At 40.8% G+C, this 12500-nt stretch overlaps 1 protein-coding gene across 9 annotated transcripts in view; it reads left to right on the top strand.

Annotated features, from left to right (window-relative positions):
- The window catches only part of LOC121718043 (adhesion G protein-coupled receptor E5-like), a 44194-nt gene extending 35629 nt beyond the window's left edge, over positions 1-8565 (top strand). For all 9 annotated transcript variants that reach the window (XM_042102834.1, XM_042102835.1, XM_042102842.1 and 6 more), the window contains 6 exons: positions 1572-1763; positions 4331-4548; positions 4829-4987; positions 5758-5920; positions 6200-6298; positions 8046-8565. In XM_042102834.1, coding sequence (XP_041958768.1) covers positions 1572-1763; positions 4331-4548; positions 4829-4987; positions 5758-5920; positions 6200-6298; positions 8046-8087 — 873 coding nt within the window. In that variant the 3' untranslated portion in view covers positions 8088-8565. The remainder of the gene's footprint in view (positions 1-1571; positions 1764-4330; positions 4549-4828; positions 4988-5757; positions 5921-6199; positions 6299-8045) is intronic.
- Positions 8566-12500: the final 3935 nt, after the last annotated feature.

Here is a 12500-nt window from a genome sequence, read left to right as displayed (position 1 = left end):
CCATAATCCTAACCCTAACCTCTAACCCTAATCCTAATCCTAATACTAATTTGTTATGACAAAAACCGAATGACACTTAATAACAGAAGCATTATGTCATAAACGTTTATGACTTGTTTATGACACGTTCATGACAGTGTCATGTGACTCTTATGTTGATACTGCAAGTAAAGTGTAACCCCTTTATTTACCTGTCATTATTCTCCATGCACTCCTTTCTCTACCTCTCATTATTCTCCATGCACTCCTTTCTCTACCTCTCATTATTCTCCATGCACTCCTTTCTCTACCTCTCTTTATTCTCCATGCTCTTCTTTCTCTACCTCTCATTATTCTCCATGCACTTATTTATCTACCTCTCATTATTCTCCATGCACTCCTTTCTCTACCTCTCATTATTCTCCATGCACTCCTTTCTTTTAACCTTTTTATTCTCTATCATTAATAAAACATAAGAGGTGAATGAATTCATAAAAATGAAGAACTAATTCAGTGACAGTACACACCAGTGTTCGGTAAGGGGTATACACACATAATGTCACTGTCATGTGACCTAACCTACAGTACCTGTATATAACTATGTAAGATGGAGACTTTCTATTGTTTACAAGTCTGAGGAGCATTGTTGTTTTTGAATTCTTATGAAAATTGCATTAAGAGGGAACTATGGAGTGCAGACTTCTACTTTTTCATATTGTTGTTTTTCTAACAATAGCGTTTCTGAAACACATCCAAACAACGCCATACTTGACACTTTGTTCTGTCATTAGCAATACAAGGTGGGCTAGTGTGTGACGTCAATCAAACCTACTTATTACTTACTACTCACTACGTACAACTAGTCTTGCTGATCCTAGCACTTACCACCTGAATAGAACTGACACTCGGCTGTTTAGAAACTGCACTCACTGATGCACTTATTCCTATTGTACTCTACCTTTTTTAAATTGTCCAAGAATTGTTGAGAGAATTGCTTTAAAAAGCTTAAACTGTTTAACATGTTGTTAGTTGCTTTGGTTAAAAATATGTCAGCCAAATGTAATGCAACAACAATAATAATAATAATAATAATAATAATAATAAAAACCTACTGGCTAGTGTGAAGTCAGTCAAACGAACAGGTCGAGAGAGATGTATTCACTTTGAACAAAAGCATCTGCTAAGAACCAGAAGCACAATATAAATATAAACCTAGGATTTTCTTGCTTTATAGACATGCCCCCCCTATCCATGTCTCTGTGTTTTCTGTTTTTTCCTTGGCTGGATTGCCAATGTTTTATGAGGCTTTCAGGACTCTTTTTGGCCTGGTTTTACAAGCAGTCCTGCTGGAATGTTCACGGTGAAATTGTACCCTTCAGTTACAGATGGACAGTGTTTACAATGACAACCCGTGTCATTGCTTGAGACATTGTGCCCCCTTAGTTCCTCTCCTCCCTCAGTTCTATCATGCATTTGTTTCTCTCCTCCCTCAGTTCTATCATGCGTTTGTTCCTCTCCTCCCTCAGTTCTATCATGTGTTTGTTCCTCTCCTCCCTCAGTTCTAACATGTGTTTCTTCCTCTCCTCCTCCAGCACACCTTTGAGCTGCAGCTGATTACGTGGATCGGTCTGGCCGTGTCTCTGGCGTGTCTGTTTGTGTGCATCCTGACCTTTGGCCTCTGTCGCTCCATCAAGGGCACGCGCACCACCATCCACCTCCACCTGTCGCTCTGCCTCTTCCTCGCCGACCTCATCTTCCTCTGCGGCATCAGCCGAGCACAGAAGGTGTGTGTGTGTGTGCGTGTGTGCGTGACTATAGTGACTATATACTACCGCTCAAATTGAGTATGGGTCCACTTAGAAATGTCTTTGTTTCCCCATGAAAATAAACAATAAATGAGTTTGAAGTAGCAGAATGAATGTTTGTGTGTGTGTGTGTGTGTGTGTGTGTGTGTGTGTGTACACATTCAAGACACATTTAAAGCAACACCAAAGGGTTTTTTGTACCTTAAAGTAATTTTTCTAAAATTGTTTCCGTGGTTAATCAACTCGTAACAGGGTGAACGGCACTTCTGCATTCGCTTCGCTGCCCTCTATTGGCTATAACCGCACTATGTAAGTTTGCCAGATCGGGTAGCGGATCTGTAGTTCGATGGAATGAGACATAAGAAACTACAAATTTGACTTGCATGATGTCGCAATACATCGTACTTTCATAAAATCATGCAACATATTCTACCTTGTCTATGGACATCGTTATTTGCAAAGCTGTTGCTGGATAAACAAATAGTGTGCGTGCGACAGAGGAAAAGTTCTTTGGTCTTGCTTTAAATGCACATATTTGTTAACGTAGTATGAATGGCTACATTTTTTTCACGAGTGTAACAGAGCTAGACTGTTCCTTCACCAGTGGAACAAACACGATGTGTGTGTGTGTGTGTGTGTGTGTGTGTGTGTGTGCGTGCATGGGTGTGTGCGTGTACATGTTTGTCAGAGTGTGTAATTTTGGTCAGCTGTCATAACAGACTAATCCTCCCAGCCGAAGGGCAGAGAGAGTTGTTGGCTCGAGAGTCGTGTGTTTGTGTGTGTGTGTGTGTGTGCATGTGTGTGCGTGCGCGTGTGTGTGTGCGTGCGTGTGTGTGTGTCTGCCTAAACCCACAGTGGCGAGGAACTCCCCAAGACATTTGCGTCATAGTGTTCTACATGCCAACCATCATCTTCATAGTTCAATTCCCACACATCCCAACAAACGCTACTATCCTCTGGCGTAATAATAAAGGGCTGTTCACACGGATAACAATAACTAGAACAACTGTGTTATGGTAACTATAACAACGTTATAGTAGTGTTGCTCTAACTAATATGAATGACGATGTCCACATATAAACTAGAACGATATCAACACTACACACTATTATTATAGTAGTGTTGTCATAATACAAAAATTATGACTCTGATACAATTATCGTGTATATATATATATACACGATAATTGTATCAGAGTCATAATTTATATTATATATATATTTATTTATTTATTTTTTTTGCGGGAGAGCATTGTGATACCTTTCTAGTATCGATACACCGTGCAAAACGACGTTATAGTACTATTGCTCTAGCTAATATGAATGACGACGTCGTGCACACATAAACTGTAATGATAACACTAATATTGTTATAGTTATAGTAATCTATTCCCTGGATGTGAACAGCCCTTCAAAATCAGAAAGTGTGTAAAAGTGTGATGTATAACCATACTTCTTCATGAGAGTTTGTCTCTCTGCATGGTTTGATATAACGAGAGACTGAAACCTCGCCTACGCAGTGGAAGGAAATTCCTTGGCAGTGGAGGCAGACAGAGTCAGAGGGATTGTGGGCTAGTGGGGGGTTGTTGTAAAGTTCTGTAAGTGTGATTGATGAAGACTACAGGGTTAAAGGCTCCTCGAGTGTAATTGGTTTAGACTATAGGGTTAAAAACTCCTAGAGTGTGATTGGATGGTTGAAATGGCCAACTTGATGGGTTTTAAAAGAAACTCCCAATGGAGTGACTCATTCAAGTCATACTTTTCACGGGTCACTTCCTAGTTCCCTTGTGACCAAATCAATAAATTTCATGCTCTCAGTATCTATATCTTTCCCTCCCCAACACAGCCTCCATTCTTTCTCTCTTTATCTGACTCTCTCTATCTCTGTCTCTCACTCTTTCTCTCTCTGTCCTCTTCTCTCTTTCCACCACCTCTTCCTCTCGTGTTCTGTCCATCCCTTTCTAGGTCTTTTTTATACAGTCTATTTTTAATTGATTACAAGTCTGACGTCTTTTTTCCTTGGGACCAAAATAACGGCAATACCAGCATATGATACAACAACATAGCACTGAGTGTTTGGGGCAATGTAGCTATGTCAAAGTAAATGACTCACTGACGTTACTGACTCAAATGTTATTAGAGAGAGGAGCTGTGGTGCAGGTGGTCTTATCGCTCAGGGGGTTGTTTCTAGAAAAGTTAGCAACGACGTTGGTCAACCATCGTGGTACGACGGAACATGCGACCAAACAATGACATTGTTACACGTTTCCAGAAAGCAACGTACCTGTGTCACAAAACACTACCTCCGACATTCGAACACAGTAGTTCCAACAACGTTGTTGATGATGCAGCGATACATATCATTGGTGGAAACAGTGGCAACGTGTAATACCCCACCCCCTAGACATTTTCTGCCAAGGCCTTGTTGTCATCTGGATAAAAAATGGATGAAAAATACTGAATTTCTTTAAGTAAACAGAACCAACACAACAATACATATTCATGTACTGTATAATTTACAACTGACATTTTCCCTCTCTCTGCTAGGCTGGCTGTAGTTTGGTGGCAGGGCTGCTGCACTACTTCTTCCTGGCTGCGTTCAGCTGGATGCTGCTGGAGGGGGTGCAGCTCTACAGGATGGTGGTGCTCGTCTTCCACACCAGCCTCCGCCCCGCCTACATGATGGCCGCCGGCTACGGAGCTCCGCTGGCCATCGTCATCATCTCCGCCATCGCCTACCCGCAAGGATACGGCACCGACCAACAGTGAGTGTGTGTGTGTGTGTGTGTGTGCGTGTGTGTGTGTGCGTGTCTGCGTGCATGCGTGCATGCCTTTGAGTTTGCATTTGTGGGAAGTGTGACATGTATTCAAGCTCTTCCTCCTCTCTCTTTCTCTGTCGTCTCTATCGCCATCCCTCTCTCTCTCCATCCTTCTCTCTCCCTCTCTCCATCCTTCTCTCTCCCCCTCTCTCCATCCCTCTCTCCCTCCATCCCTCTCTCTCTCTCCCTCTCTCTCTCCCTCTCTCCATCCCTCCCTCTCTCTCAGCTGCTGGTTGTCTCTGCAACGTGGTTTCATCTGGGCGTTCTTCGGCCCTGTGTGCATCATCATCTTCCTCAATGCCTTCTTCCTAATCATCACACTCTGGAAGTTGGCTGAGAAGCTCACCAGCCTCAACCCGGACCTCTCCAACCTGCAGATGATCAAGTAAGTGTGTGTGTGTGCGTGTGTGTGTGTGTGTGTTTGGTGAGAGAGAGACAGAGGGGGAGAGAGAGAGAGATGGGAAAAATGCATGGAATGTATTCACAACACAAATAGCCCTCTGCAAAGTCATGAGAAATGGGATTGGGCCTTAATGTCTTAATGGAAACTTGAGGGAATCACTGTGTGTGTGAGTGTGAGAGAGAGAGAGAGAGAGAGAGAGAGAGAGAGAGAGAGAGAGAGAGAGAGAGAGAGAGATTATTATCAGTAACAGACTCTTTTGGTTTGCCTGCCTGTGTGAGTGAGTGAGTGAGTGTGTGTGTGTGTGTGTGTGTGTGTGTGTGTGTTATCTAAATGAGACCCTTCCCCTATAAAAGTTTCCAGAAAGCATAGGCTGTGAAACGTGAAGTGTAAGTGAGAGTTCAACCGTTTCTGCTCAACAAGCACAGGAAGCAGAAAAGTGTGTTATTGCGTTGTAGCGTTGTGTTATGGTAACATTTTAACAGTGGCTTGAAATATGACAAAGTACACATGAACCTCTGAAAGAACGGAAACATTGCTGCAGGACACGCACGCACGCGCGCACACACACACACACACACACACACACACACACTGCTTCTTCTTGACTTTACTCTTGACTCATTTTCTACCCCACCCAAATGCACTTATATACAAATATACAAATGTATATGTATATGCAAATATAACTATATATATATATATATATATATATTATATATGTTCTCTATCTCTTTCTCTCTCTCTGCGTGCAGGGGTTTCACAATGACTGCGATGGCTCAGCTGTGTGTCCTGGGAGGCATGTGGATATTTGGCTGCTTCATGTTCCAGAGTGTGGCCATGGCCTACCTCTTCACCATCCTCAACAGCCTACAGGGGGCGCTCATCTTCCTTATGCACTGCCTCATGTCAAAACCTGTGAGTCACACACACACACACACACACACACACACACACACACGAATCTATAATGGGAATAGACTAATCACATTCACACACACACACTTTTTTTTGTTTTGATTATCACAAGGTTTTGTCTAGGTTAAATGCAAATCAAACAAATTAAATTACACAACTAACAATACATGTCAAATAATTATTGATGTGAAACGTTTCCACTTATTATATGAAATATTAGTACTGTTTACAGTAAGACGTCTGAGATGTTTGTATCTTACACAACACTGCCCCCTGCAGGTGAGAGATGAGTATGCCAAGTTCCTGAGTGGCATCTTCACCCCAGAAAAGAGGAGATACCCAGAGTACACCTCCAATCCTTCCAGCAACAGCCAGCAGGTACGACTCTAATCCTTATCTACTGCATGTCTGACATCACAATCATAATTAATTACAGTGCATGAAAATGCACTGTACTGTTCTTCCTAGGCAACTTATTATTATTATTATTCCGCTTACCACTTTTTCCGTACGCAATTTCTCTGGAACAGTTTAACTTAGAAACTTCATTCAAACTTTGTAACGTAGGTCTTCAAACAGATCGGGTTGCTATGTCTTTTCAACTTTGAAACTTTTATACTTTTTAAACTATTAAAGAAAATCCCCATAGACTTAACATTGCCGATTGTGACATCATAATACGGCCGTTAAGCAATTAGAATCCTATGGCAGGTGTTCAGGCCACCTGGATCAACTGCCAGTCTCAGGCTTTAAGCATACAAACTGGCCCTATTAAGACTACACATCCTGTTCAACTGCTTCCTCTGCCAAAAACTGTTTAAAAATAAAAGTCCTCACTACAATATTTCACTATTAAACAATTTAACCCTTTAAACTACTGAACTTTTTAACTGTTCAGCCATTGTAACTGTTACTTGTCATCAACTATGACTCCTACCCACTGTAGCTAGTTAGCATGTTAGCATTGTTAACATGCTAGTTAGCATTTTTAGCAAAACTGCTAAAAATGAGTAGTTAAGTTAGCTAAGTAACATGGTTAGCATTGTTAGCATGCTAGTTAGCATAACTGCTAAAAATGATTAGCTAGGTTAGCTAAGTCACATGGTTAACATAGTTAGCATGTTAGCATTGCTAGCATAGTTAGCATGTTTAGCAAAACTGCTAGAAAACATTAGTTAAGTTAGCTAAGTAGCATTGCTAATATAGTTAGCATGTTTAGCAAAACTGCTAGAAAACGTTAGCTAAGTTAGCTAAGTAACATGGTTAGCATGTTAGCATTGCTAACACTGTTATAAACATTAGCTAAGTAACATGGTTAGCATAGTTAAAAATCTTAGCATAACTGCTAGCAAACATTAGAGCCATTCCAACTTTCAGTTATCGTCAAATATCTACCTATACACAGCCATTAAACTATTTGAAAATCAACATTCATTAAACTGCTAGAAAACGTTGGCTAAGTTAGCTAAGTAACATGGTTAGCATGTTAGCATTGCTAACACTGCTATAAAACATTAGCTAAGTAGCATGGTTAGCATAGTTAAAAATCTTAGCATAACTGCTAGCAAACATTAGAGCAATTCCAACTTTAAGTTATCATCAAATATCTACCTATACACAGCCATTAAACTATTTGAATATCAACATTCATTAAACTTCCAGTCTGTCTTTTAAACTATTTACCTTCAACCTTTAAACGGTCTACTTTTAAACTATCTACTATCATTTAACTATCATTAAACTATCTATTAAACTAGCTGTCTATCAACAACTTTTAAACTATCTACTGTATATCAACAACTTTTAAACTATCTACATTCAGCTTTTAAACAGTCTACTTTTAAACTATCAACTTTTATTAAGCTATGCAACCACCATGTCTATCCTAGCATCACCGTAGTAACCATCTCTGTATTATCTGTTTTAACTATACATGATATTTTACATCACAACTTTAGCATTTTCATGCACTGGTAATTCCTTGGAATTGCATTTCTAGTTATGTTTGCCCTTTTTGTGACCGAAACAACATTAATTTCTCTGTATCTTCTGGAAAGTTTGATAAAAGAAAAAAGAAAAGAAATTGCAAGGACCTCTGACCGTAAAACGTGACCTTCTCTTGCAGCCTTTGAAGTCCAACTCAAGTACGGGGCAGTCACAACTATGAGACGACCTCGGACCTTCAGAAGATCCACAATGCTTTGCAAGCCCGGGACTCTTGCATTCTGAATATTGGCTGGTCTCCTTTTTTATGCCTCTTGTGTCCCCTCTCTCCCCAGCCAATAGGGTGACAATTCAAATATGGACTTCCTGTGTCCAATCCAATCAGAACAAGTTGTGGCAGCTGTCTTCTTTTGTGTTTTGTCTCCACCAATGGGAGAACATCTACAGTGTATTTACTATATTTTTATCAACCAATAGAAGAAGCTTTCCTTCTGCCATAGCCAAAGGCAGCTCAGGAGTTGGGAATACGAAGCCATTTTACAAGTAAGAGAAGGTGAAGAAAGGTTAGGATTCATGATGTGTCGTATCATGCGGTCTGTTCCATGTGCAGTATTTCAGTAGAAGTTGATTGGAAGTTTGCACTTTCTGACATTCCTAAAGAAAGCTGGTCCGTTTTCTCTGATGTTTGGACCTGAAGCCAAGTGGTGGATCTGTCAAACGGGAGGTGCAGAAGTACACAAACACACACACACACACACACGGAGAGAGAGAGTGCCCCAAAACACATTCATGTAGGACTGCAAAGGCAAGCCACCATGAGTCTGAATGCTTCTCTGCAGTATTAAAGTAGTGAAGCCAAAAATAATTCAGTGGAAATGCATGGATTCAGTTGCTTCCAGTAGCAGCAACTGGAATCCATGCATTTTCACGGAATTATTTTTGGAATCTGATCCCTTATCATACTTGTTCGTTCGTACTCGTCGCTTGACTTATCGTGACTAAATTCAAGATGGCGTTGAACGGTAAAATTCCTTAAGGTACTGTCTGTATAAATCGTCTTGTAAATAAACTACCAGTGCTTTTTCAAAGTTCTAATGTCAAGGCCCTCGGAAGTCTACCAATGAAGTATGGAGCTACTTTGAGCCTCGTAAATGGTGTAAAACAGTGATTTATTTGCATGGCTAGGCCGATGCCCGAGGCACCACAACGAAACACTGTGTTGGTAGCATTGGCTAACTAGCGCCAGATTTCTGAGTGCAGTGGACGAGCTGAGGTGAGCTATGAGACATACATTCACACTCGGTATCATGTTTCAACACACTTTAGGTCAAAATCACACCGGAATTATCCTTTAAAGAGGAGATGGCTGGAGGCGCTGTGGCACAACAGGCTGCAATGCCCGCACCATGTACGAGCACAGGTTCCCACAGGGACCCAGGTTCGAATCTGACCTGTGGTCATGTCCCGATCCTACCCCATCTCTCTCTCTCTCCCACTCACTTCCTGTCAATCTTCACTGTCCTGTCGGAATAAAGGCTAAAAACACCCAAAAAAATATACTTAAAAAAAAGAGGAGATGCCTCCAGCCCCACAAGTGCAGGCAGTCACATTCAAAAGACTCCGGCAGATAAAGCTTATATACGGCTCATATTCGGCTCATATATGGGTACTCCACTGTTTGCTACCATTAGCGCCATTTAGCATTGAATAGAGGATAATGGTAGTGTGTATAGTCTAAGTTTACACACTCACACTTACACTATTGTGTAGAAGTACAAGAGCACAATAGTTAAAGATTATGCAAAATGTATGTAAGCTAAGCTTGGCTCACCATAAAAACATACAATTAATATATTTCCTCATGTATTGAGGAATATTTCTGTATAGATACATTTTACCAATCTGAAGCTATTGTATCATATAAAAAAACAGTTTAGAGAGCAGCTATTTTGATACTGCACCAAGTCATATGAAACCGGTCACAGGTGACCTACTGTGCAGTCAAATGAAATGCTAAACCATAGATCACTTTCTGCAGGACCTTCAGTGGCACCACTGTTTCTTTATCTCATTCAAAATCAGAGGAACTGATTAAGCAAATCTCCATGAAGATTTTATATGTATAAGCGCAAAATAACATGTTCCAAAATGTGTTCTGCCAATGTTCACAAGATGTTCCAACGTTTATATAACAATAACACCATCTAAGACATGTTATTTAGTGCTTGCTTACGCATAGGTTATAAAATTCCTTCCAACTAAAGAGTCATGCAAAAGGGTGTCATGCAGGATTCTATTCTATAGATAAGGTGTCATGCAGGATTCTATTCTATAGACAAGGTACTTAGGGATTCGTGACCAGATTGAGTCATTGTAGGCAGATGATGTTAGTGAACTGTGTCACATTTCACTGCCAGATTATATTGATGCATATTGAGTCAGTTTTAAGGTTTATTTATTTAGCAACATGAAGCACAACTGAGCTCTCTTTTATTTTCACAAAGGGTGGTTTGTGTTAGCCTCCTGTGTCATTTCTTATTTTTCTATAGAATGCTGCAAAGAACAGGAGTCTTACATGGACTGTTATTTTATATTTTAAAAAGACTTGCTTTATCTATTTGCACTTTTTTAAATATTATTGACACTATTTAATATGCAGATTCTGCCTTTAAGACTATGCATTGCTGATAAGACAGTGTTCTTTTAAGAGACTATTTTGTTCTATGTCTATATGAAAAGCTGTTGTGTACACACTATTTTTTCTATACACCTTTCTACTGGACTTCCTGGGGTGTTTTGGTACAGCATTGAGTCAATTAAAGATTTATAGTTCAGTGATCCTCAAGGCTAAAGTGTCATCCTTCTGTTTTACTTTAACTGTTTATAAGTATAAGTATATATACTCTTTTGATCCCGTGAGGGAAATTTGGTCTCTGCATTTATCCCAATCCGTGATTTAGTGAAACACACTCAGCACACAGTGAATACACAGTGAGGTGAAGCACACATTAATCCCGGCGCAGTGAGCTGCCTACAACAACAGCGGTGCTCGGGGAGCAGTGAGGGGTTAGGTGCCTTGCTCAAGGGCACTTCAGCCGTGCCTACTGGTCGGAGTTCGAACCGGCAACCCTCCGGCTCCAAGTCCAAGCACTATCTTTATCTGACATTTATCTCAGTACTGTATGTGTCTGTGTGTGTGTGCGTGTGTGTTTGGAGTGTGAAGATCTGGTGTGGGCGGAGTCAAACATTATGAAAACTTCTGACGTCCACTTGAGTGACAGAGTGAGGCACATGCATTGTGTGGACTGAGGTCAACATATTGAGCTCCCTCCAATGTGGAGTCCAGCCCTGCTCTATGTAATACTGTGTTTCACCACATGGGGCGCTGTGGAGCTCCTGTCAGCAGAGATCAACAGACCCTGGCATGTGAGTGAGTGGCTGGAGTCACAGTGGAATGCTGAGAAAAGATATGATGCATTTCAATGTAATGCTTAAAAGTGGCATAACATGAACTCATTTTTGGCCCACAACCCTCCACATAGATTATTTTTTGCCCATTTAAAAGGGACGAATCTGAGCACCCCTGCTTTAAAAGGCATGATCTCCATTAGACATGGGCTCTCATTTAAAGGGACGAATCTGAGCACCCCTGCTTTAAAAGGCATAATCTCCATGAGACATGGGCTCTCATTTAAAGGGACGAATCTGAGCTTTAAAAAGGCATAATCTCCATGAGACATGCCATGAGACATGGGCTCTCATTTAAAGGGATGAATCTGAGCTTTAAAAGGCATAATCTCCATGAGACATGGGCTCTCATTTAAAGGGACGAATCTGAGCACCCCTGCTTTAAAAGGTATAATCTGCATTAAACATGGGCTCTCATTTAAAGGGACGAATCTGAGCATAATCTCCATTAGACATGGGCTCTCATTTAAAGGGACGAATCTGAGCATAATCTCCATGAGACATGGGCTCTCATTTAAAGGGACGAATCTGAGCACCCCTGCTTTAAAAGGCATAATCTCCATGAGACATGGGCTCTCATTTAAAGGTATAATCTCCATTAGACATGGGCTCTCATTTAAAGGTATAATCTCCATGAGACATGGGCTCTCATTTAATCTGAGCACCCCTGCTTTAAAAGGCATAATCTCCATTAGACATGGGCTCTCATTTAAAGGGACGAATCTGAGCACCCCTGCTCTAAAAGGCATAATCTCCATGAGACATGGGCTCTCATTTAAAGGCATAATCTCCATGAGACATGGGCTCCCATTTAAAGGCATAATCTCCATGAGACATGGGCGCTCATTTAAAGGCATAATCTCCATGAGACATGGGCTCTCATTTAAAGTCAACCTCCACCATGTTCTGCCATGTTCAGAAACGTTACAAATTACTCAACGGATTGCTGCTTCATTGCACACTGTGATGTGATCTCTCACACACAAATACAACCACACACACACACACACACACACTCTCTCTCTCTCTCTCTCTTTCTCGCTCACACACACACACACACACACACACGATTAACCTCACATGCACATGTTTATTTTAGTAGATTATTTGAAATAGCAAAAAGCATGATAATATAGTCTGGCAAAAAATTGCAGTATGAATGTATTCA

Source organism: Alosa sapidissima, chromosome 9 (assembly GCF_018492685.1).
Source record: "Alosa sapidissima isolate fAloSap1 chromosome 9, fAloSap1.pri, whole genome shotgun sequence".
NCBI lineage: Eukaryota > Metazoa > Chordata > Actinopteri > Clupeiformes > Clupeidae > Alosa > Alosa sapidissima.
This window is presented reverse-complemented; position numbering and strand designations above follow the sequence as displayed.